Below are 24,391 nucleotides of genomic sequence, written 5' to 3'. Positions count from 1 at the left end.
AGGCTGGCCTTGAACACACAGAGATCTGCCTGGCTCTGCCTTCCGAGTGCTGGGATTAAAGGTGTGCGCCACCACCGCCCGGCTCCAAGCGTATTTCTTAAATAAGTTAGTGTTTATTCAGCTTTGCTTTGCCCCTCCCCTCCCCTTATCTTTGACTTAGGAAGCCAAGTTTTCTGCATCAGATTATTGCGACGTTGAACCTGAATGTGTAAAACAGATGACAAAGCAAACGGATGGCAGATGAATGTCGGGGCCAGAGGCCTGGGATGGAATGGGAAGCCCCGCTCAGTTGGGACTGTGACGTCTTATTGCACGGGCCAGTACTCCTTGGTGATGTGGCCCTTCCCAGGGTCACCGAAAGGTTTCTAGACCATCTAGGAGGATGGAATAGGGTAGTGTGAGAGGAAGAATGCCGAGTGATGGACAGGAACAGGACTGTGAACGAAGGTGAGATGGGATATGTGGTGGCTACAGGACCAAGTGTCTGCCCACCAGGGCACAAGGGGCTCAAGCGCGTGCTCCCTATGGAAATCTGTGTCATATGGATGGATCTGTGGTGCCCTCCTGCCCATGAGGAGTTTCTGGTCCTTCCCAGGACATAGCCTCTCCTCTTGAGACTAACTGACCTGGTCCTGGTACGACTTCAGATGGTGGTGGTTAAAACTCAGAAAAACCCAAACCTGAATCACCACGAGGGAGGCTCGTGGGGCCCGAGGCTGCTCCTGTATCATGGTGCAGAGACTGAATGTCTGCTGCCTCTCCCGGGATGACATCTCCGGGTCCCTTTGCCTCAGTAGGGCCTGAGCCAGGGTCCACTCATGGCCCTGACTGGGGTTACCACCCTGCAGGGAGCCACCAACCTGAATGCCAAATCCCTGTGTATACGCAGCCCAATCTACACAGGCTCATCTCCACTGTTATCTGGGGCAGGGGTGGCTGGGAGAGACCCTGGTTTCTTCAAGGGGGTCTGGGGCACAGTGAGGTACAGTCCTTGCCCTTTCTCTGGGGGGTCACCAGAGGGCACAGAAGGTTCAGTTTCACGGTGTACAAGAGGCACTACAGCCCCCGAAGAGGAAACTCTGGGTTCTGGGGTCACACTTTGGTCACTGTCCAAGAAAGAGTCTCCACCAGGTCCCACCATGTCCAGAGGCTCGAAGGCAAAGTTGGGGACAGTCAGGTGCTCTGCTCGGCAGGAAGCCTGGCCCCAGCGCTCACCCTTGGCTACAGGGTCCCCTCCAGTGCCTGGGCCCTCTGTGGACTCTGGGCAGTCCCTGTGGAGGGCAGCCTCGCAGGACGGGGTTCGGCGTCTCAGGGTAGTATTGCCACCTTCGGCCGCAGGGGGGCGGGAGGAGCCCTCATCCTCAGCGGGAGGGTCAATGGAGATGCAGGGGGGGCTCATCTTCTTCTTCCTCCGTGCTCCGAGAGCGGGCTCAAGCTCTGAGGCCCGGCCCCTTCCCTCCCCGGACTCTAGGTGGCCGTCTCCACTATCCAGTTCCACAGAGGGCCACCGCTGTGCATCCGCCCGGCCTGGTTTGTCCAGGAAGCTCTGAGCATCCACACTGCAGAACCTGTGTGGGTCCCGCCCACTGCCCACTGCCCCTTTGGCAGCAGGGGAGGCTGTTGGGGAGGCCTCTGGGCTGGGGGGCTCTGTAGCCGGCCAGGGGTGGGCTGAGCTGGTGATGTGGCTGACCTCCTCATCTGCCGGGTCTGCTGCTTCAGCTTCTTCTCCTCCCGGGGCAGGAGGGCGGTTAGAGATGCAGCGCTGCCCGAAAGTGTGCTTGCGAGTACGGACACTGGCAGGTCGTGGGGAGCAGGGAGGGGACCGCAGGGAGCCCAGAGACACCTGCCTCGTGGAGGTATTTTCAGCAGGCTTTGTGTGGTCTGGCACGCTGTCTTCTCCAGGGTCATCAACCTGCCCTTCCAGGGACTCGGTATGCATGGCTTCCTGAAAGGACACGGAGAGCCAAGTTAAAGACCCTGCCTGGCACCCAGCAGTCAGGCACTTTCTTTACCATCGGGGACCCTGGAAAGGTCAAGGTTGGCAATACCCAGGGTGGCTCTCACCCTCCAGGCTGATGACTCAGGGTTAGGTGGGACCGGGAGCTGTCCTGACTTTAGCCTTACCCACTGACCTGTGAGACTTCAGAGGATGAATTTGCTACACTGTGGGCACATGGAGAAGAGGCCTGGGGGATCTGAGCTCCAAGACAGTTTTCCAGGGCCCAGGCCACTTCCTCACTCTTGAGCCCCACATACCCAAAGCCCAATGTGTACCCCAAGAACAGGAAGTTCCCAAGAGCTTCCATATTGCAAGAGGATCATCTTGTGCCAGGGAGTGGGAACTGAGGGGAAGGGCAGGCAGAGGCTATGGACCAGGCTGGGTGGTACAGGCACATTAGCCACCGTGGGGGCCTGAGGCTTCTGCCGAAGAAAGGGACTCGGAGTCCCATGAGGGGCTCTGCTACCACAGCTGGCCTGGTGATGCTGAGCCACCTGGCTGAGGACTCACCCAGCGGAGATGGAAAACGCCAAGGAAACACGCAGGACACGTCCTCTGGGGCCGCAGCCTTGCTAACCCCTCCGAATGGGAAAGAGGGACCCTGGGGAGCCCCAAAGTGTGGGATGAGAGTTCCCCTTACCTGTCTGCAGAGTATCCGTGAGAGGCTTAGAGAGCGGGGTGAGAGGGCATGAAGGGGATCGCTGACCCTGGCTGGAGAGGATGCAGCCGACGGGACCTGGAAGGAGGCACGGGGCTCCAGGGGCGGCGAGTGAGCGGAGGTGACCGGGCCTGGGGCGGGGATGCATCTGAACTGTGTGGCCTGAGGACGTGGCCCCCACCTTTCCTCCATCCCTCCCTGCCGCGCTGTCCCGTTGCCCACCCGCCCAACCTCCCCGCCCAGTCCAGTCCCGCTGCCCCGCTGCCCCCGCCAGCGCCCATACCCAAAGGGACACTACCGGTGTAGGTCTCCATCTCCACCTCCTGCAGTGGGTGAGGGTGTGGGGCCGCGGCGGGCGCCACGGGCCGGAACATGTAGCTGTCGTTGGGCAGCGAGAGCATCCTGGACACAGACACTTTACGCACGACCAGGAGGTTTGGAGTGTCCGGCTGGGTCCCCGGGCTTTCCTGTGGCGAGGAAAGCTGCTCATCAGCCCCTCAGCGGCCCCCGCCCCGCCCCGAAGCCCCGGGACCACCCTCGGCCCCCCAGGAAGCCTTACCTGCGCTCCAGACGGGGGCTGGGCTGCGGAGCCCTGAGCCATCTCCAGCTCGATCTCGGCATCCATCTCGGCATCCTCGCGGGCCTCCTTGTTACTCTCCTCCAGGTGCTTCATGAGCACGGCCACCACCACGTTGACCAGCACAAACTGGGCAACCAGCACGAAGGTGACGAAGTAGACGGGCGAGAGGGCGGGCAGGTAGCTGAGGCAGTGCTTGTCCTCACGGGCGCATTCCCGGAGCGTGTCCTGGGGCGGGCAGCAGGGAGGGTCGTGGCTCCGTCACCCCCGCCCCGTCACCCCGTCCCCCCCCCCGCCCCAGTGCCCCCAGCCCCATCACCCCGCCCCAGTCACCCCGTCCCTGTCACCCCCGCCCCGGCCCCCACCCGTGGGAGCCAGGAAGAGGGGCGGGAGGGGCAGCCCCGCCATTACCTTCATGATCCCGTTCCAGTTGTCCCCCGTGGACACTCGGAACAGCGTGAGGAAGGCCATGCCGAAGTTGGTGAAGGTAGCGTGCCTGCTCAGGCCCTCACAGGGGTTGTCCTCGCTGCACTCTGCAAGGAAGAGTCCCGGCCCACTCAGAGCGCACTCCTGCCTCGGTGGGACTGGGGCAAGGTCAGCAGACGACGTCCCATGTGGGACTGGCTGGGGCGTGTGTGTTTGGAGCCTGGGGCCCAGGCCCCTGTTCTGCATGGGCTTGTCCTCTGCAGACAGCACTAGCTGAGCTCCTAAGCACCCCCAAGCCTTAGCCGTGGCCTCTCTGCTTGTGGCTGGTATGTACCAAGCCATAGGGTTCTCTGGGGCACAAGGTGGCCTGGCTGCCAAGCCCAGCCCCCAGACCTGTCTTGGTAGACTTGGAGGCAGGGAAGAAATGATTTGTAGACACTTGAGGTGAACGTGTGTGATGACTGAGTGGGAGCCGTGCCTGGACTTGGCTCTCTGGGTGGGCAGACAACATTCTGTGACAACCTGCATGGCCTCTGTCCAACTGGGGCACATGAAGGCCCTAGAAGATCCCCACAGCTAGTGGAAAGGCCGAGCAGTTCCCAACATGCCCTAGCCTAGACAGAATGAGGTCTCAGACTTGTCTACTGTAATAACACAGAAGACCCATCGCTGGCAACCTTTCCTGGGGACAATGTTCAGGGTGAGGCATGGGGATGTGCCAGTGTGTGCACGTCTTCCAGTGCACACATTCACCCCAGAATGTGGCCCTGCCTGGCTGGCTTGAGTGTGGTCATGTGCATCACACATCTGGGAGCATGCTTCTAAGTGGGCTTGTGTGCACAGGTGTGTACCTGCTTTAAACAGTGGGCTGGCAAGGTGGAGGTGACCAGGCAGTCTGAGGACACACCAGAAGGCTCGTGGACTACTTGGTCTAGGCCAGTACCCTGTACTCTCTATAAACCTATGGGGAGGTGCAGTGGGGTAGACACAAGAGCCACCTCTCTGGGGACCAGCATCACCTGGTGGGAGAGGCACAGAGTGGCCACACTCACCTAGCCTCCCAAACAGCTCCACTCCCAGGGCAGCATAGATAAAAAACAGGAGCATGAAAAGAAGACCAAGGTTCCCTACCTACACAAGAGAGAAGTGAAACAATGTCAGCCCCGTGCTGGCCTGCTCTGCCCTGCCCCACCGCTCCCCGCCCGGGGACGAGGGCCCAGCTACAGATCCACCTATGCCTTGTGGCCTTCCAGGGGGCCTAGGGCATCTCCATCCTCAGAGGATCTCTGTCCCGGCTCAGCATCCCTCTGCAAGCTAGCCTCTGTTCCCTCCATGGTTCCCAATGCCTGCTTTGTTCTCTCAATTCCTCCTGGGAGCTGCTCTACCCTCCGCCTAGCCCTCAAGGCCTAGAGGGGTCCCACTCCAGGGGTCGTGCCTCCCACATGGAAAGGACACCTCAGAGTCCCAACACTGGGTTGGTGCTCGGTGGACAGGAGCGCCAGCAGGGCATCTCATACAACCACCCGTGAGAATCTGCCAACCCTAACACCTGCAGCACCCTAACTCCAGCATCTGCTCCAGCCCCTATTCAAGGCATTTCCCAGGTCTCCATCACTGACCCCGTGGACAGTAAACATGGTATAAGATGACTCAGACACAGCTCAAAATGCTGCTGAGGCCAGCATGTGTCAGGCAGGATGGAGACGGGCGGTAGAGAGGGCTGGAGAGTGGGTGTATGGGTGTAAGGGATCCTATGAGCCAGAGGTGGCGGTGGGCTGAGTAAGTGAGTGGGGAGCTGGGGGGATGGGAACATGCTGAGTTGGTGGTCTGTCAACCGGAGGATGGGCATGGGTGCAGGGGTCGCTAGGCCACAGGCTGGGCTGTGGAGCATGTGTACAAGTCTTCCAGTGTGTTCCTGCTTGGTACAGACTGGGCTACAATCCCGGGATAGGAAGGACCGGGGCAGGGCTGAAGGTACGAATTCAGGATTCTGGTCTGCATGGGCTCAAACGCCACCACCAGAGTCCTCTGCCCATTGACAAGCTCACCTTGGACCCCGCTGGCCTCACTGCGGCCCCTTACCTCCCGTGTGCACCAGCTAGGCAGGCCCTCGTCACTAATGCTCTCGCCCAAAGCCTGAGGCCAAGGTGGGATGTCCTCTCCCAACCTCTTCCAGACCAGCCAAGCCAAACATCTGGGCACGACCCTGGCCTCAGGACAGAGCAAGCAAGCAAGGGGACACGTGCCATGCCCTCCCTGAAGCCTGTTCCCCTGAAGGCTTGTGGTGGCCTTCAGGGGTGCTGGACTCCAACCTACCTGCGGCAGAGCTTGAACCACAGTATCCAGCAGGGCACGCATGCCTGTGGCCATCTTCAGTAGCTTCAGCACTAGGGCAGGAGCCGAACGTCAACGGGGCCAAGCCGACCCAACAGCCCGGGGGTCCCTGAACACGAGTCCCCTTCCCTTCCTATCTACAGTCCAGGGTTCTCTCTGGCTGCAGATGTCCCAGGCGTCAGCTCAAGATGGAGCCTATCTGTAGCCCACATCCTACTGGGTCTGGGGCCTCCTACTGACAGCCCAGAGAGACCCCGAACAGGGCACACAGAGGCCACCTACCACGGGCGATGCGAAGCACGCGCATGATGCGGATGATGGTGGGGTTGATGGGCAGGGCGGCATTCATCTCAATTTCCTCCAGCGCAATGCCCATGATGGACAGGAGGACTATGGCCAAGTCCAGCTGGTTCCACCTGGCCAGCCATGAGTGAAGCTTAGTGTGGCCATGGCTTGGAGCAGCTGCAGCTCACCCCGCAGGGAAAAGAGCCTTCTCCCTACCACCTGCAGCCTGTCCCAGGCCACCTGCGGCCCCGACCTGCCCTGCCTCCGAGACCACACACCTGTCCTTGAAGAACCTCCGGAACCCAAAGGCCACCAGCTTCAGGGCAGCCTCGAAGACGAAGACAATGGTAAAGACGTAGTTGCAGTACTTGAGAGCCTCGTCCAGAGACTGGGGACAGAGGAGAGCTGGCTGAGGTGCCCTGGGGCTCCTAGCTGCCCCGTCTCCTTGCTCCCTGAGTGCCAACTCTGTGATGCCGGTGGCATGCCCGAGGTCATCACCCAACAACCCCGTGAGCAGGCTGAGGACTTTTGGAAAGGGAGGGACCAGGCTATTGATTCGCTGTCCCCTGCCCCGATGGATAGATGGCATGTTCCACAGGCCAAGTGTATTTCCACCCAAAGACTCTGCTGTAGAGAACCCGCGCTCCCCGAGGGGTGCCCAGAGGGAAGCCCTTCAGCAAAGACAATGGCCCTCAGGCCTGAGGTCCCCGGCTAGCCCCTGTTGCATTGGTGGCCACATCTGCAAGGCAGGGCCCTGGTGGGTTCCAGCCCCTAGTCTTGTGTTGGAGGAACACAAGCTCCGCACCCCTCCCACCCCTGTTGGGGGAGGGGGGCTCTTCCCAGTCCAACCCCCTGCCTCTGGCCACCTTGGGCTGGTTGTAGTGCTCCATGGACATGGTGATGACATTGAGGCAGATGATGAAGGTGATGAAGAGGTCCAGGTAATGGCTGGTGCACAGCGAATGGATGGAGCGGCGCGTATGTGAATAGTCTGCGTAGTAGGGCCGGCGCTGGGCCTCTGTGGAAAAGGGGGACCACTGAGCAACCTGGGTGCTAAGGGATTGCCTGTGCAATCCCCTCCCACCCCACTTTGGCATCCAAAGGCCCTGTCTTCATTTGGGAGTACTAAGTGTGTGGACGGACATGGCTCAGGCTCCATGGCTCAGTCACCTGGCTGGGTGGCCCCTGAACTAGTCCCAGGCTGGAGGAGGGAAGATCCTTTTTAGAAAGGCCTGTTCTGGCCAAGAGGTACCTTTGAGTCCGCGGTACCCAGGGAGCAGGACTGGGACCCCCAACAGTGTCCAGGAGGGATGAGCCGCCCCAGCCTCCCTATCTGAGTGCCTGCCCAGACCCCCTTCTTCAGTGGCTTAGTTTGGGGAGCAGAGGGACTGTCCTCTTCGCCAACCACGTGCTGACACTGGGGTCTAGACATCTTGCTGATAAAGTAGAGGCAGCTCCCTGTCTGGGCTCTGCAGGCTCCACTTGGACAGAGGTGACATACAAGCCATCCCCGGCCTTCAGGCTTAGCTCCTCCCAGCCTCCAAGGGGCCACCAGTGACCACTTGTAGCCTGGGATGTGTACCCCAGAGAGCCCGAGGCGGAAGTCAGGACAGGAGGCCACCTGGGGTACCCCTCCCCACATGCATCCCCACAGGTTTATCTACACTAGACGCTGTGCCTGCTTGCAGCAGGCCTCTTGTGGGAGCCCAGTGTAGTTAAAGGGTCCCACTGGTGAGGGTTCGAACCACCCTGCACCCCAGAACCCACCGCGGCCTAGAACCACACACAGGGGCTGAAGGCCAAGGCCTGGGAGAGCAGGGTCTGATGGGCAACCATCCCACCCTGGACCCACATGCTTCTCAGCCCAACATGCAGTCATTAGCAAACTCAGCTCCGGGCAAGCAGCCAGGGGGGGCCGACAGCCAGCTGGGACATCAGAAGGAGCAGCCAGGAGCCCTGGAGTACAAGGATGGACCTTGTCCCCTGGGTACAAAGAGACGTGTGTACATGCTAGCCACGAGGAGGGCCAAGCAAGGGCAGGGGCAGCAACATGAACACCGGCGGGCAAGCCACTGGCCTTCCTCCCACCCCCTGGCAGCGCCCTGGCACTTGTGCCCACCCTGAGGTGGCCCCTGGAGGCCTAGGACACCCATCTTTCCCACTGCAGCAGCAGCAACAGCAGCAGTAGCAGCAGGCTGAGCATGCAGAGCAGGGCAGGTACCTGGGTTGGGGAAAGTGCCTGGAAAAACAAGGACATGTCTGAGCGGTTGTGGTGGGGACACTGTGTGGGAAGCCCTCCTTGCTCCCAAGCTAGGGCCCACTGTCCTGTCTCTCCAATTCACCACGAGGGGTCTGAGAGCGTCCCCTCTGCCTCCTGGGCCCTCACGGGGTATCCTGCATCCTGTCATGGCAGGGCACCCCAGCTGCTCACTCCAGTTGGCCCCTCTTCCAAGGCCTGGCCCCCCATGCAAGGTGGCCACGTGCAGAGCCATCTGGGCGGGGGCCTGCAGGCCCAGAGCTGGGCGCCACGCAGCATGCGTCCAGGTACCGACCCTCCACCTTGGGGGCCGCCTTACTCCTGCGCCTCCTCTCCAGGCGCCGCAGCCGTTTCTCCTCACGCCGCCGCGCCTCCTCGGCCTCCTGGTGCTGCCGGCATTTGTGGAAGTTCTCCACCACCACGCCCACGAACATGTTGAGCACGAAGAAGCTGACGATGAGCAGGAAGGAGATGAAGTACAGCAGCATCCAGGGGTTGTGGTTCTGCACGGGCTGCGGCACAAAGAAGGGGGGTCCCCTGACCATCCGTCCACCTTCCTGCCCAGAAGCCCTCCCCGGGACTGGCCTGTAGGGTCAGACAGAGCGGCCTGCACCGTGGCAGGCCGAAGTTCTGGGGAAGGTTTCTGAGATGACCGGCCCCCAATCTCAAAAGGCAGGCAGGACTGGCTCAAGGTGACCCACGAGGGCCGTCCCAGACTTGCGCACCTGCTGGTCAATGCCCACGGCATCAAGACCATCGTACATGATGTTCACCCAGCCATCCTTGGACGACAGCACAAACAGGGACATCAGCGCCTGTGCAGCAGGGTTAAGGGTCACCGGCAGGGTAGGACTGTAGCCATGTCCCCCTACACCCCTAGATACCTCCAGAGCCACACTGCACACCGCCCACACCTACCTGACCCAGGTTGTCAAAATTATACTTCCGCCTCACCCAGCGGTAGTGGGCGGCATGGCACTCGGCCTTGGTGGTGATGTTCCTGGTATCTGCGCCCTCGCAGTAGTAGAATTTGCCCTTGAAAAGCTGACCGGAAAGAGCCGTCAACTCTGGGGGGTCTGGCCCAATCCCCGGCCCACGGACCTGCCTACCTCAGGCCTCTTGGATTGCATACTAGACGTGCTGACCACCCACCAGGGAGGACAGACCCACCCCCGCCAGTGGGGAGCGGAGGCCCAGGGTGGGGCAGACCCTGGACAAGCCAGGGCCACACACCTGCACCCCAAGGATGCCGAAGATGATGAAGAAGGCGCAGCAGATGAGGACGATGTTCCCGATGGGCCTGAGCGATGATATCAGCGTCTCTACAACCAGCTTGAGGCCCGGGGCTCGGCTGATGACCCTGCGCCCAGGCAGAGGGATTAACGCCGTTGGGCGCGTCTAAGAGGGTAACCAGTGGGCAGAGGCAATGGCACACGCAAAGGCCCTAAGGGGACGTGACTGTGCGGCTGGAGAGCCATACCGCTGGGGCCAAGGTGGGGCTGGGCTTCTGGGTCCTCTCTGGATGTATATGGGTGGCCCCCTCCTCCCCCCCCGCCCCCTACACCCCCACCTCAGAGGCCGCAGGGTCCGAAGCAGGCGCAGCACACGCAGGACGCCGAGGATCTTGGCACCGCCCGCCGAGGCCATGGCCACGATGATGTCCACCAGGGACACCAGGACAAGAAGCCCGTCCAGCACATTCCAGCTGCTCTGCAGGTAGGCGTGTTCACCCCACAGCAGTCCCAGGGCTACCACCTTGGGGAGGGACAGTCATGTCCAGGCTTGGCAGAGGGTCCCCCAGGCCAGGGCAGCGTGGGACGGGGACCCGAGGGGGAGGGGAACAGCGGTACCTTCACCATCATCTCTACCACGAAGATGGCTGTGAAGATGTAGTTGGAGACACTGAGGAAGGCCCTCTCCTGCGGGGAGAGACCAGTGGGAGGTCCAAGTCCTCCTGACCCTGTCCCACCCAGAGGGCCAGCTGCGTTCGGGGACTCACGGTACTGCCTGGGTCGATGTCTGGCCTCTCCAAGGCAATGGTGATGCAGTTGAGGAAGATGAAGACCAGGACCACGTGGTCAAACATCTTGTGTGCGATGACTTTCTGGCAGGAGACCCGTAGCCTGAGGAGGCAGCCGAGGTCAGAAGACCCCAAACAGACTCGGTGTCTGGTCACGCTGCGCGAGGTGACGTGCTTGGCCGTGGGTGGATTAGTCTGGGCTCACTCTACCTTCCTGGTAGGATGCAGCCTCAGTGGCTGCTGTTGGGTTGAAGCCAGCTCACCTGTTCTGCGGTGGGAAGAGGTACAGGGCCCAGGACTCCCGGCTGCGGCACCACTGAGGCGCGTAGGGTTCTAGCACTTTGTGTAGGCGGAAGCAGCAGCTCTGGGGACAGAGACATAGTCCGCGTCACGTCACGGTTGTCTCCTCTTGCTGCTTCCTAGCACCCGGCCACCCTGACCCTCCCACCCCGGGGACAGCCTTTCTTGCCGCTCTCTGCCCCCTCTGCCTCACCCTCCCCACCTGGGCAAAGGGAGGGTGGCCCTGCCGGGAGGCCAGGGGAACGGAAGAGTTGACTGGCTCCTGAAGAACTATCCTCAGCCAACAGGAGCTGCTTTTTGTAGTGACCACCTCTCTTCTTCAACCCCAGGCAGTCCCTGACCCTGAGGGGGGCCTGTCCTCCAGCGGCAGGGAGCTCCGAACCTGGGTCAGACAGACTGATGCCTGCCCTGCTCCCTTTCCTTCCCCTGAGAACCACACTGAGACAGGAGCTGAGATAACGATGGGCCTAGGGAGCACTCTGCCTTTGGTCACTCCCAGACAAGAATGGAAATGGCTCTGAGTCTGCAGTCCATGCCCCACCTTGCTTCACCCACTCACATCCTCTATGTCGTCATCAAACTCAGCGGCATCCTCCTTGTGGCTGTCGATGCGCAGGAAGAACTCGCTGGGCAGGGCCACCATCTGCCCGTTGCAGTCATGGAACTTTGTGGGTAGGAGGGCGGCAGGCCGTGGGGGGCACAGGTCCAGAGGGCTGCGGTGGTCCAACGACTCGGCACGCCGCAGCGGGGTGGCGCGGGGCCCAGGCGAGGCTCCCGGGTGGCTTCCCGTGCCGGGTCTGCCGTCCTCAGCCTCGTCATCTGTACTGCCCTTTCCCTCACCAGAGAGCAGAGACTCACGCTCCCCACACTGGCTGCGGCGTTTGAGGCTGGGTGCGCGGCCCAGGCTGTTCCAGCTGGAGCGCCGGCTGCTCCCAGCGCTGTTGGGGCCCCATGGGGCACAAGGGGAGCTGCGGAGGCTGGCCTGGGGGGTGGCAGGGAGTGAGCAGACTGGCGCAGGCCTGAGGTTCACCACACACCCCCGTTTCTGGGATAGGAGGAACTTTCCCAAGGTATGACTGTCAACTGCCATCATGGGTATCTACGAAACACTTGTGGTATGCCTGGCCATGCATGGCTACCCCACCTAGCAAGTACTCTGCCAGGGCACTACCAATGTTCTGTTTTCGGGTAATACCTGACTCAGCTGGACATGGTTAGCGCAAAAGCCCGGGATCGGCCAGGGCTGGCAAAGCGTGACTCTGAGCAGGCTCTGGATTTGCAGAGGCCCATAGCCCAGGTCCCCTCTAGCTTTCCACACCACTCAAGGAGTCTCCAGACTCATCCTCACCTCCAGGGTCTCACAGGAGCTGAGCCTTGCTCTCCTCTGGCCTGTCTCTGTCTCTCAGGGCCCCTTGGCAACCGACGTGTGCCAGGCTGTGCTAAGTGACTCAACCCGGGGACTCTGCTTTCTCCACCCGACACAACTGTCTCATGTCCCTCCTCTCCCCTGATTACTGCCCCCAGATCTGCTCCTAAGCTCCTCCACGTGGTCTAGCCGCTGCCTCTGTACACCCGGGGGGCCTGACCCTTCGCAGGGTCTCAGAAGCCACAGGAACCTATCACCAGGCACTCCGGGTGTGAACAGACGTGAGCCGCCAATGTCCTCCATGACCCATGGACCCTCAGCCTGGCCTGCCTGTCCGTTCCCCAGGTTACTTTTAAATGTCTTCGTCAGTTCCCTTGTTTCTCTGGTGTGCCCTGTGCCCGGCCAGCTTTCATCTTCTACTGTAATTCTGCACAGCCGTAACCGGGAGCGATCAAAACACACATTCACTCCTCTCTCAGGTCTCCGGGCTCGTCTCCTGGGAATAACCACCCTGGCTTCCAGGAACAGAACGGCCCCGACTCTCAGTCTCAGACAGGGCTGGGGTGTCACGAGGGCCCTCCCTTATCTCAGGGGCTGGGGTTGGTCCCTACCAGAGACTTCTGGTCCCCCAGTTGGGGGTCCACAGAGCCACTGCTGCTGTGCTGTGCGTCCAGGAGAACATGGGCCACGTCCAGGTGTGGGGAGCTCTTGGGAGTAGGCATAGGCGTGGCCGCTGTGTGCGTGATCAGAGGCGGCGGCAGGCTGCCCCGGCCCTCTAGGTGCCCATTAGGGGTCACAGCCAGCGAGTACATCTTCATCTCTAGGGGTGAATGAAGGGGCTGTCTCAGCCTCTGGAGGTTCCAGGAGTAGGAACCTACCTGCCAGAACTCGGCCTCAGTCTGTACCAGTGGGTCTCAACATTCCTAACGATGTGATCACCCTTTAATGCAATTCCTCATGTTGTGGTGAGGTGACCCCCAAGCATAAAATTATTTTTGTTGCTATTTCATAACAGTAATTCTGCTACTCTTATAAATTTTAATGCAAATATATGATTGCAGGATATCTGGTATGTGACCCCCCCACAAAGGGTCACGACCCACAGGTTGAGAATCACCGGTTTACACCATCTAAGCACACACCTGTGCTTTGAAGGTCTCTGAGCTTATCGAAATCTTCCTCTAAGTGGGCAGATGTCTTGTCCTCGTCCGTGTCCGACCTGGTGGCGTCACCCTGAAGCCATGCAACACAAGGTTCAGTGTGAGGTCCCCGCAGCAGGGTCCTCTGCACCCAGCCCAAGCCATCCGCTTGGGAGCACAAGGTGGGTGTGTGTATGGGCCTAGAGGTTGCAGGGCGAACATGTGGCGGGTCTGCCGAGGCGAGACTGCCTCCACGCCCAGGCTGTATCCTGTCAACCCCTCACCTCTGCCTGGAAGCCTTCCACCAGGATGGCTACCAGCAGGTTGAAGAGCACGTAGTTCCCGAAGGTCATCAGGGCCACAAAGTAAAGGGCAGCCCAGGAGGAGGTAGAAGCCATGCCGTTGTAGAGGACCACATTCCAGTCTTCCTGTGTCAGGATCTGGAGGGACACGTTTGCAGGGCTGGAAGCGGCGCTGGTCCCGCAAGGAGACCCTGGCACCTCCCTGGGGATAGAGCCAGGGCTCTCCACAGTCCCTTGGCTGTCCTAGGGACACCCGGGGCTGGCTGTACCTGGAACACAGTGACGATGGCCCACAGCAGGGAGTCGAAGTTCTTCCTGTCGGGGACGGTGTCTCCAGAGTCTGTCTTCAGGCTGAACTTACAGCCAAAGAGGTGCATTCCCAGGATGCTGGGGGTGGGGGGTGGGCACTGAGCGGGAGGGGCCCGGGACCCCCTCTGCCTGAGTTAGCTACCAGACACACCACACTCTCGCAGTAAGGGCCAACCCTGGGGCTCAACAGTTTTTCTACAGCTGAGAAGGCTTTAACCATTAACGGGGTGGGCAAAAGGCCACCACAATGCCTTTGGACAGTGGCAAGGACGTCCGGTCTCAGTAGCTTGTGGGATGCTCACTCTCCCACTCCCCCCCCCCAAGTGGCAAGACTGGCACACAGAAGGCACTAAGCAAACCCCACTAGAAGCCTGACACCATTCCCAGGGCCCAATTGAGCTCTTCCACCCGGGACCCCACAGAGCAGAGCCCCACCCCCCACCATGCCTAGTGTCCTAACTCATGTCAGTGTTGCCTGAGGGAGGAGCTTGGGCCCCACCCACCTGAAGATGAAGATGAAGAGCATGAGTAACATGCAGAAGGTGGCCACGTTGTCCATGGTCCTCATGAGCACCACCAGCTGCCGCCGCAGGGCCGGCAGGAAACGCACCAGCTTCAGCACCCGCAGCAGCCGAAATGTGCGGAGCACGGACAAACCACCGTCCGCCTGGCCCACGATCTCCCAGACGCTGTGGGCCGGGATCATAGTATGAGGGTCAGGATGGCCAGTCTGGGAGCGACCATAGCCTCTGTTTAACCCCATAGCAGGGGGGGTGGGGGTGGGGCAGGTCCAGCTGCATCATGGTACCCTGGGAACTAGAGTAACCCCATCTGCTGTGGCTCCTGAGCCTCAGGGAAGCTCTGGCTCCCAGCTGTCAGGGAACCTGCTGACAGGGTCTTCTACCCTGGCCTTTCATGCCTGGCTCATCCGTATGTTCAATTCATCCCTTCCAGGTACAAGACCCTACCCTCTGAAGGGATATGGACCCAATCTCAAGCGTTCCATCATTCTGTGCTTATCTTGCTTTTGCAAATGCCGCTTCCCACCTCAGGACCAGTATTCATCTGCCCATAAGCTAGCCCCCACCAGACATGGCTGACCAACTGTACAGCATGGACAAGTCTCCAAGGTGGGGATTAGACCTGATGATCTATCATGTGAGTGAGCAGGGTCCTCATGTCTGTTACCCTGCCCACTGTGAATTCCATCGTCAGCCTTCCAGCCACGGCAGGCTGTGTTCTCTGCAGTGTCTACTGAGGCTCCCTGGCCCTCTGCCCTGGGTGGAGATAGGTCCTACCTGATGACAACAACAATGCCATCAAAGATGTTGTAGGGGTTCCGGATGTAGCCCAGCGGCCCACAGGCCAGCAACTTCAGCAGCATCTCCAGGGCGAACATGCTGGTAAACACAATGTTGCTTATCTCCAGTGCGTTGGTCAACTCATCAGGCTGTGGGTCAGAAGAGGTGGTCAGGACCCATCAACAGTTCCTACCCTGTTGATGGCACGGAACCCAGAAGTCAAAGCAAAGTCACTGTATCAAGAATGCAAGGGACCAACAGCGACCCAGCCTCTTAGGAAGAGCTGCCTTCTCAGGAAAGGAAACCAAGATCCGAGAATGCCTCCTCTAGATACACAGCCAGTTTATCAGGCTCCCCACCCTCACCCTCCACTAATGATAGCTAGACACAGTGCTGCCAAGTTTCCCGAGACACCCCTTCCTCTGCAGGCCCTGCAAACACAGGATAGTTCGGAGACACGGTGCTGGGGCCCAGGATGGGCTATGGAGCCTCCAAACAGCAGCGTTGGTATCTACAGTCTCACCCACCTCTTCCTCTGCAGAAGGCCTGGCAGGTCTCTAACCATGAGTGTGCTGACACTCCTGCCTGTGTAAGAGCATGTGCATGCATGTCTGCCTATACCTGTACCATTGCGACCTGCATGTGTGCATATGCACGTACCCCTGCATGCTGGATAGGTCTCTCTGTGTGTGTGTGTATTCTAGCACAACTGGAGCACAAACATGAATGTACTGTACTGGACACCTGATATGTGGAAACTTGGCCAAATATCATACTTGTGTGAGGTATGCACCTGCCCCCACCACAGCTGAACCGATGTCCATGTTCACAGGTGAATCTTGTATGTACAGTGCAAACGCATGTACACTAGCCTCTGTGCACATAGGTGAGCCTTGAGCAGGCACAATGTACATGCATATGAGTAATTTTAATGCACACAGAATCATACGTGTGTAGTATGCATTCATGCACACTTGTGTACATGTGCATAAGTGACCTGATACCTGCAGTGTTTGCACATACGCATGTATGCACGGGGTTCTTCAAGATGGAGCTGATTTATCCTCACCCTATCACCACTTGCCCAGGCCTGCCTAAGGCCACAGTAAGTAGATTTCCTCTACTCACTCCAAGGTAAGAAAAAGGAACTGAAAAAGCCCAGAGGCAAAAGCCCCAGGAAATCACTCCATTCACTAAATGTTGTGTTGCGCCCCCAGAGCTTCCTGGCCCCCAAGAGTTCCTGTCTTGCTACGCCTTTGCCTTGTTTTCCCTAGTGTGGTCGTCCCTGAGGCTGAGGAAGGAAGAGGGCTTGCAGCATCTAGGCATGGAGGAGTCCCAGGTACCCTCTGATCCTCCTCAAAGGACCAGCCCATGCTGCTGATCCCTTCTAGTCTCTTAGGTCCCGAAGACATGGCCCAGGAAGCTGAGGAAGTTTTGGGAGCCCCTCTCCAGGGAGTCTTGGCGAGAGCTTGCTCCTTGGGATGAGGCAACTGGGTGGCGGCCCTTGTAGTGCTTCTGGGTCCCCTCACTCTCGGGGACTTGCAGTCCCTGATCTCAACCCACCTATTCCTCCCACAGCCGGGAGCTGCTGAACTAGAGTCAAAACGGCATGCTCACCACCCATCAGAAGCCCTGTCAGAGGACCCGTAATTGCTGACTGAATAAAAGTCCCAGGTCAGGGAGCTCCCTAGCTCTGGCGCCAATCCTCAGAAACCCTAGGAAAAGGCTAGGGAACTCTAGGAAGACAAGAGGCCCTGCTTTCTGCTTCTAAAACTGGCACTTATCATCCTGCAACCCCAGCCCTGCTTTGCCCCAGGGGAGGGGGCCCACCTGCTCATGATACTCAACGCCCATGCTCAGAGTGTTGACAAGGATGGCCGCCATAATGCCCCTGTTGAAGTACTTGCTGTCTACGATGCGACGCAGCTTGCCACTGAAGGAAGCCCAGAGGCGGCCTAGTCCTCCTGGCTCTGAGGCTGTCCGCCGTGGCGGCCGCCGCCTCTCACTGCCACGCCCTGGCGTGTCCACTTCACTGGGCTGCTGCACAGGATCCCGGCAATCTCCATGTCGCACATCCTGGGTAAACTCATAGACTCCGTGGGCATCCGAGTCTCCGCTCTCCGAGCCACTGAACTCAAACTCGGGGTCCTCCAGGGCGCTGGCACAATACGGGCAGTTCTTCAGCTCACAGGTCAGCGTGCCCGCCTGGGGGCTGGGCAGGGGGCAAGGCACACTCAGGCCAGACAGGTGGCTAGAGGCTCGGCCTAGTCCTGTGATGGCAAGACACAGGTGTGGTTAGGTTACTGCAGCAGAACCCAGGGCCCTGCTACCCCAAGATTCTGATCTCCACTTCCCCTCCTACACAACCCCCATTTTAGTTTCTTTGTATAGAAAAGGGGAGCCTGTGGACCCTAAGGCTATGGCGAGTCCACAAAAATGGCCTCACAGTTCCTCTTGGGACCAGGCAGGAGCAACGAGATGTGGACCCAGAAGACTCGGGACCAAGGACTTGCCTTGCCTGGGTCCCTCCCACTTTCCTTTGCACGGGGGGGGGGGGGGGGGGGGCTGGGTCCTCACCTTGTTCCCCAACCACATGCTGGATCTTCTCGTAGGGGCTGGGGCTGCCCAGGCTCAGAGGACTGTGTGCAGCAGCCCCCGCGGCTCCAGCGCCCCGTAGGCCCTTGGGCCGCTGGCTGGTGCCACCTTTGCTGTTGACTGTTCCTGAAGGCAGGATGGTGGGATAGTTCATGGTGCCCAAACCTGAGGCCAGCTTGAGACTGGCAGCAGTGGCTATGGAGTGTGCCACCCGGGCTCTTTCCTGTGGCCCCTCCACATGGCAGTCAGCATGGTAGATACTGTGCACAGACTCAGAGTCTGGCGGCCCATGGCCTGAGGATGGCGGCGAGGCGGGCACACAGGCCCGGACCAACCTGGTATCGCCAGCACCTGGCTCTGGGCTGGGCCTGCGTGGGCCGCTGTGGCTGAAGTGGTAGTGGTGGTGGTGGTGGTGGTGGTGATGGTAGACCAGGTGGTGCACGGACGCGGTGCGTCTGCCGGGCCGCCGCGGCCGCCGCCCGGGGCCTTGGCCGTGCAGGGTGCTGCTGGGGTCCACCTTCTTACGCCAGCGGCTCTGCCAGCGGGTATACAGGCGCAGGCTACGGCGCTTGACCTTGCGGAAGATGTGGCCCACATATTTGAGGAGCTCCTCATAGCAGCTGCCGGGCTCGGAGAAGCTGGCCAGGGTGCTGTCGTTGGACAGATAGCGGGCCCGCTGTTCACGCATCAGCTGGTTCTCCCTCTGCTTTGTCTCCGAGAACTGCGTGGCGATCACCACCAGGCACAGGTTGATCATGAAGAAGGAGCCCACCTGTGGCAGGGGGGGTGTGACCACCAGCTGTCAGGACTGCTCTGGGCCCCGAGGCCTAAGCACAGTGCTCTAAGCAAGGACATTCCAGGTATTTAATAGGTGGTATAAAAGGTATTCTGCAACTGTGTGGTAATAGGGCAGGGACCCCCTTTGGGGTCCTGCATGCAGGACTTCCTGCGCTCAGGTTTGTCCTCAACATACTCTCCTCTGTGGCCACACTGTCCTGTGGGAACCTCCCAGCCGGCCCCTACGGCCCGTTCCCTCCAGCACAGGCCATTATCGGCTCCCTCTATGTCCTGCCATATGGGCTGTCTGAGAATACAACGGTGTGACATCCCTTCCCTGCTGGGTCCCTGAAGGCAGCTCCTGTGCATCCAGGCATCTGGAAATGTCTGTTTGAGGAACTAACAATGTCCTAACTGAGAAGCACAGGACACTGAGGGACAAGAGGAGACTAAATCTGAGACATGGATGCTTCAGGGGCGCGCTGTGTGTGTGTGGTGTGAATGTTAATGGGGGCTCATGGGCCAAAGAAGTGTGGGGTCATGGGTGCTGTGAGAGACTGCCAGAGATTCGTGGTCACCACAGAGGGCTGTGCTAGATCGTGTTTGCTGTGGGGAGGCTGTGTGAGAGGGCCAGACCCAAGGTGGAGGGCTGGGACTGACTGTTGTGTAGCTTCCGGGCATCATCACCTTGGACCGAGGGGCTGCATGGGCCTTTTCCCATCCTGTCTACTTCCTTCCACTGCAGGCTGGGCAGAGAAGGTCCCTGCCTGCCCACCTACCAAAGCTCATCCCAGCAGCTGCCTCGGGGACTCTAGGGGGTCCAGAATGAGTGACAGGGGGAGGGGCAGGGTACGGCTTCTCCCCCCCCCCATCAAGTGCAGGATGCCCACCCGCCGATCACGCCCACACTCACAATGATGAGGAGGATGAAGTAGATGAAGTTGTAGAACGAGTGGGCATCCATGACGTAGTACATGATGTCCACCCAGCCCTCCAGGGTGATGACCTGAGGAGGCAGGCAGCTGGACATGGGCCCACGGTCTCCAGCTCCCGAGGGCAGCAGTGCACGTCACACCCCAGCGTGGGTGCCTTTCTCAGGGGTCACCATCCCACACCCCCCCCCCAGGGATCCGCAGGCTATCCCAGCGTGTACCTGAAAGATGGCGATCCACGCATAGCCGATGTTGTCGAAGTTGATGGCGCCATTGTGAGGGTTGAATTCCCCCGAGCGGCACACGTTGTAGTACTGGTTCCAGTTGATGCAGGCATTGCGGCCAGCACCCCCATCCTCGGCCTGTGGCTGCCCGTAGGCCTCCCAGCCAAGCGTGCACTGCACACGGAGCTCGCGACGGCTGGGGATGTGTGAGCATTTCTGCATGCCATTGTCGCGGCGCGAGGAGCAGATGAAAGGGTTCTCCTCACCCTCCTCCGTTTGGTAGTATGGACGCAGGAAGGTCAGGTTGTTGTTCCTGGGTTGCAGAAGGTCAAGGCATGGGCTAAGGGGTTCCTAGGCCGAACACCACTCCCCCATCCGCTCATCCAGTCTCACTCAGAGCTGCTGATCCCATAGGCCCATCAAGATAGCAATTCCTCCCTTCCTCTCAACTGGGCCCTAGACTTGAGATGTCGAGGGAAGAGGTCCCGGGTACACAATGTGGTACCTAGCTCACTGCATTATCGCTGCTTCAGTGACTGACGGGCTATGCCTGAAGCATCTCAAGGCCTCTGGACCCACCCTCACTCCCTTCCCAGGGTGCCTACGACATCTTTCCCAACAGTGACTTCTCCTGAGTGGGGCCTGGCAACATGGGACAGGCCATGTGTCTCCACAACTGCAGGCTCCCTGGAATCTCCTCACGGACCCACTCTCTTCCTCTCTCCCAGCCTCCATATTCCTCTCCATGGACATCTCAGAAGCTCTGAGACCTTGGCCTGGGGGTATCCATCCTAGGGGCTCAGTGCTCAGGTATCTAACAGTTCATAAGAGGCTGACAGTTCATAAGCAGGGTCTAGCGAAGAGCGAGAGCCCCCCAGCACCACTGTCGCTTTCCAGGGAAGCCCTAGCGGGTCGTCAGCCTTGGGTTACCTGTCCTCTAATGCTACAGCGTGGGGCCCGGGACGAAGGGGATGGACGCACCCCCATTCCCACGAAGCAAATGCCATGTTGGCACAAGGGTGCCTACACTGAGGAAACGCTTGCTTGAGTCAGGTGGATGCAAGGGAACATGGACAGAGGGCAGCAGCCACTGGGGATACTGTGCCAGGAACTGGCAGACAGATGAGCGCAGCATCTTACCTCAGGCAGGCCTCTGGGGCTAAAGACACTTGGTATCAATCCCTCACATCCACTCACAGAGAAAAGAGGAAGTGGCCTCTACCCAGGCTGCCCCTGAACTAACAAGCCTATGTCTTCATCTCCGCCTTGACCCTGTCTCCGGGGATAGTACTTGCACCTACTATGACCTGTCCTGAGGAAAGCTGAGCGCCCTAGGACCTCACCACAAATTAGGACCCAGGTTCACTCTATGGGTATTCAAGGACGGAACGCCTTGGTGGTGTGGCCTCATACCAGGGTGGGGCAGAAGAACAGTCTCGGAAGGAAGATCCCTTTGGGGATGGGGCCTGCAGAGGGGAAGGCCTGAAGAGGGTTAGGCCCGAAGGGATGGGTCAAGAGATAACATTTCGGGGGTCACGGCTGCCTAGGTGGGTGGAGCCATACAGCGTGGGCGGGGCCCCCACACCTGACAAAGGCGCTGTCCAGGAAGCAGCGGTTCCGCAGCAGGCCAGCCCAGAGCTGGACCCCGACGATGCCGAAGATGAAGAAGACGAAGAAGCAGAGCAGAAGGACATTCCCAAGCATGGGCAGTGTGTCCAGCAGCAGAGTGACCAGGATCCGCATGCCTGGGGGAGGCAGGGCTCGTGCTCAGCACAGCTAAGCCCTGGCAGAGGGCCCTGAGGGGTGCTTCCCCTCACGCCCTGCCCGCCGCTCACAAATCCCTATCGAGGCTATCGGTGTGCCGAGGCCAGGGTCAGGAAAGGCCTGATGGACCCCCAGAGGGGAGTCAGGTTGCGGCCCCAGACAGCCAGGGCGAACCTGTCCCTGTTCCATCTCATCACATAGCATCCCCAGGGCCTCTCGTGGACCAGTGAGAGAGCCAGTGCAGTGCCTGTGGGGACCCCAGCACACTGGGCTCTGAGACTGTGCTGGGAAAAGGGGCGTTCTTATTTCCATCGCAAGAGCAGACCCGCAGGGCCCTGTTATAGGGAAGGCATGGGCAGGTGCCGGATCTCAAAGCAATCTTGAAGTCCCTTTTCCTGGGTGGTGTATGAACTTGAACAAGTCTAGGAAGTGGGTCAACAGTGGCCTCATCCTGGGTCTGCCCCTCTCAGTCATCCAAAGAACGCAGCTCAAAATCTGCACAGGGCCAGCCTAGGCTGTGGGCAGAGCTCCGGGTCATACAACTAGGTCAGAGATGGAAACACAGTTTTGAGGAATCCTGAGAGGGGTGGCCATGGAATGGGGGCCCTTGGGTCACGGGGGTGGGTGGGAATGGGGATGGGGGTGGGGTAGTCCAAGCTGATGCAGGGTTAACATTTCAACTGGAAACCAAGTGTTTCACGGGGCAGCAACCAACTAGGTCATATGATCACACCACCCTGGGTCATCATGTGATCTAGGGGTCAGAGTCGAGCCAAAGTAGGTAGTCGGACAGCTCTGAAGGTTCTGGGGTTGCTGTGAGAAACAGGCAGCCCTGTCTAGGAAAGAATTCCAGAGTTACCTGGACACTTAACCTGAGCATTTTGAATGGGAGTGGACCTGGGTTTCATCTCAGCTCCGGTACAAAGGTCGTCCAAGTAGAGGAGTCGTGGGCCCTGCTGAGTCACACTGAGCACACAGGCCGAGCCCTCAGAACCACACATGTCCCCTCACTTCACACTCTGCTGTCCTTGGGAAATATACTCTGTACTCCATTGGTATAAAGGGAACCTGGGGCTCAGGGAGGTTTGGTAATGTGTCCAATGTCACACAGCATTTGAGTTGTATCTGATCCCAGAAGTCATAGCTAGGCAGGTAGGTGGAAGGGTCAGTGTGGAGGTAAAAAAGTTCAGATTAGGCAGCTGAAAAGGGGGTGTGCATGCCCAGGTAGACCTGGAACCACACCTGTTCAAGCATGTATACACCCCCCCCCCACAGCTCCAAGGGTGTTGCACCTCCCACCCTCAAGCTGAACACCTGAATTTAGCTACTAAGAAAACACCTCAACTATCCCTAAACGCAGGCAGACGGCCGGCATCTGGACAGGGCCACGTCCCAAGCACAGTCGCGTGACTTCCTGTGTGTTTTCCCTCCATGTGTCGTGGGAGCACGCAGTGTGACCCTACCTTGCCAGTCTCACCCCAGATGCTATGCAAACGAGGAGGCCAAGGCTCAGAGCGGCTCCCCTGGCTAAGGACTGGGAGTCTCCATCACCTCCCAGCTGGCACTACCCTAGAAGGGCCGAGTCTGCTGGCGTCTAGGCAAGCAGTGGGGCCAGCAGGACACACAGGCGGATCTCTTACTCAAGACAGGAGAGACACTTACTAGGGACCCGATTGATGGCGCGGAGGGGTCGCAGCACACGCACCGTGCGGATGGCAGAGAGGCTCACGTTGTGTCCGTCCAGAGAATACTCCATCATACTGGGGGAGCAGGGGTACTCAGGAAGGAGAAGCGCCCAGGAGCCCATGACTCCAAGCCCGTCACCCACCGCCCCTCAGGGGCCAACGGTACCTGCACATCGTACCCAGCAAGGCCGCCTGTCAAACCCTAGCCCCTCCCAGGTCTCAGCCCCGAGGTCAGTCCTAGGACTCCCAAGCAGAGGCTGCATACCCCGCCATGACAATGAAGAAGTCCAGCCTGTTCCAGGTGTCGCCCAGGTAGCACTTCTGCCCAAAGAGCCCCAGAGCCACCATCTTGATAACCATCTCCACAGCAAAGAAGGCAAAGATGAAGTCGTCAAAGGCCTGGAGGGAAGGGGGTCGCGATGAAGGAGCAGGACACACGTGGTACCCTCTCGGCCCTCCTCACAGTTCTCGACGCCTACCTCCAAGATGCTGCAACGCTCTGAGCGGCACTCGACATCCTCGCAGGGCCGGAACATGCCGAGCGTCACGCAGTTCAGCATGATGACCAGCATGCTGACGTGCTCGAACCACCTGCGGGCTGTGCGTTAAGGGCCATGTGCAGCAGACAACCCCACTCCGCCTCCTCCCAGGCGCTCCCTCCCACATGCATGCAATCAGCGGAGTGGGCCCCAGCTCTCCCCAGCCTGAGACAGGGTTCAGCCTCGTGTCAACAGTGCAGGCAATAACGCCAGAACATGACCACCAGGTGGCGCCACTGCACCATGCTGGCTCCTATGACTCTGAGAGACCCAAGTTCTCCCAGGAAGGCAGTCACTGCCCCCTGCCCCTGCCTCATACCCCAAGACAGCCCTGGAAATGCTGCAGTGAGCCAGTGGTGTCACATAGGAGGCCCAGATGAGGACACCAAACACACTGGAGCCTGGCAGCCTTAGTGAGGGTCAAATACACAGGGCATGCCAGAAAGGCCCGACGATGACAGCTGGGACAGGAGCTGATGAACATGTGGTAGGAGACCGACTCTCCTGAAGGTGACCTTGAGCAGGTCTTGCACCTCTAAGTCTGCATGGGTTGCTGATCAATGAAGTGCCCACGGAGAGGGCAGCGCGGAGCTCCACCAGCA

The 24,391-nt window shown here is 59.5% G+C and overlaps 1 protein-coding gene across 3 annotated transcripts; it reads right to left on the bottom strand.

Moving 5' to 3' along the window:
* Positions 1 to 90: 90 nt before the first annotated feature.
* Positions 91 to 24,027, bottom strand: Cacna1h (calcium voltage-gated channel subunit alpha1 H). 3 transcript variants are annotated; one of them, XM_037201644.1, is made up of 34 exons: positions 23,730 to 24,027; positions 23,516 to 23,649; positions 23,228 to 23,325; positions 21,387 to 21,546; positions 19,799 to 20,114; positions 19,559 to 19,651; positions 17,851 to 18,640; positions 17,104 to 17,543; positions 15,271 to 15,422; positions 14,476 to 14,661; positions 13,933 to 14,050; positions 13,646 to 13,801; positions 13,365 to 13,455; positions 12,834 to 13,042; positions 11,416 to 11,838; positions 10,820 to 10,920; positions 10,536 to 10,659; positions 10,387 to 10,455; positions 10,107 to 10,291; positions 9,770 to 9,896; positions 9,455 to 9,580; positions 9,262 to 9,351; positions 8,856 to 9,048; positions 8,501 to 8,518; positions 7,146 to 7,297; positions 6,558 to 6,667; positions 6,277 to 6,410; positions 5,977 to 6,047; positions 4,713 to 4,791; positions 3,646 to 3,767; positions 3,217 to 3,462; positions 2,956 to 3,139; positions 2,640 to 2,788; positions 91 to 1,945 (listed from the first exon to the last, which is right to left on the bottom strand). In XM_037201644.1, exons 1-34 carry the CDS (start codon positions 23,820 to 23,822, stop codon positions 896 to 898), a joined length of 6,789 nt encoding a protein of 2,262 aa, XP_037057539.1. In that variant the 5' UTR covers positions 23,823 to 24,027; the 3' UTR covers positions 91 to 895. The 3 variants fall into 3 exon arrangements, with proteins under 3 accessions (XP_037057539.1, XP_028710427.2, XP_037057540.1); XM_028854594.2 differs by having other exon boundaries at positions 2,956 to 3,124; XM_037201645.1 differs by lacking the exon at positions 8,501 to 8,518.
* Positions 24,028 to 24,391: the final 364 nt, after the last annotated feature.

The sequence above is a fragment of the Peromyscus leucopus genome, chromosome 8b, assembly GCF_004664715.2.
Source record: "Peromyscus leucopus breed LL Stock chromosome 8b, UCI_PerLeu_2.1, whole genome shotgun sequence".
Lineage (NCBI taxonomy): Eukaryota > Metazoa > Chordata > Mammalia > Rodentia > Cricetidae > Peromyscus > Peromyscus leucopus.
Note: the sequence above shows the minus strand (reverse complement) of the source record. Positions and strands in the feature narration are given on the sequence as shown.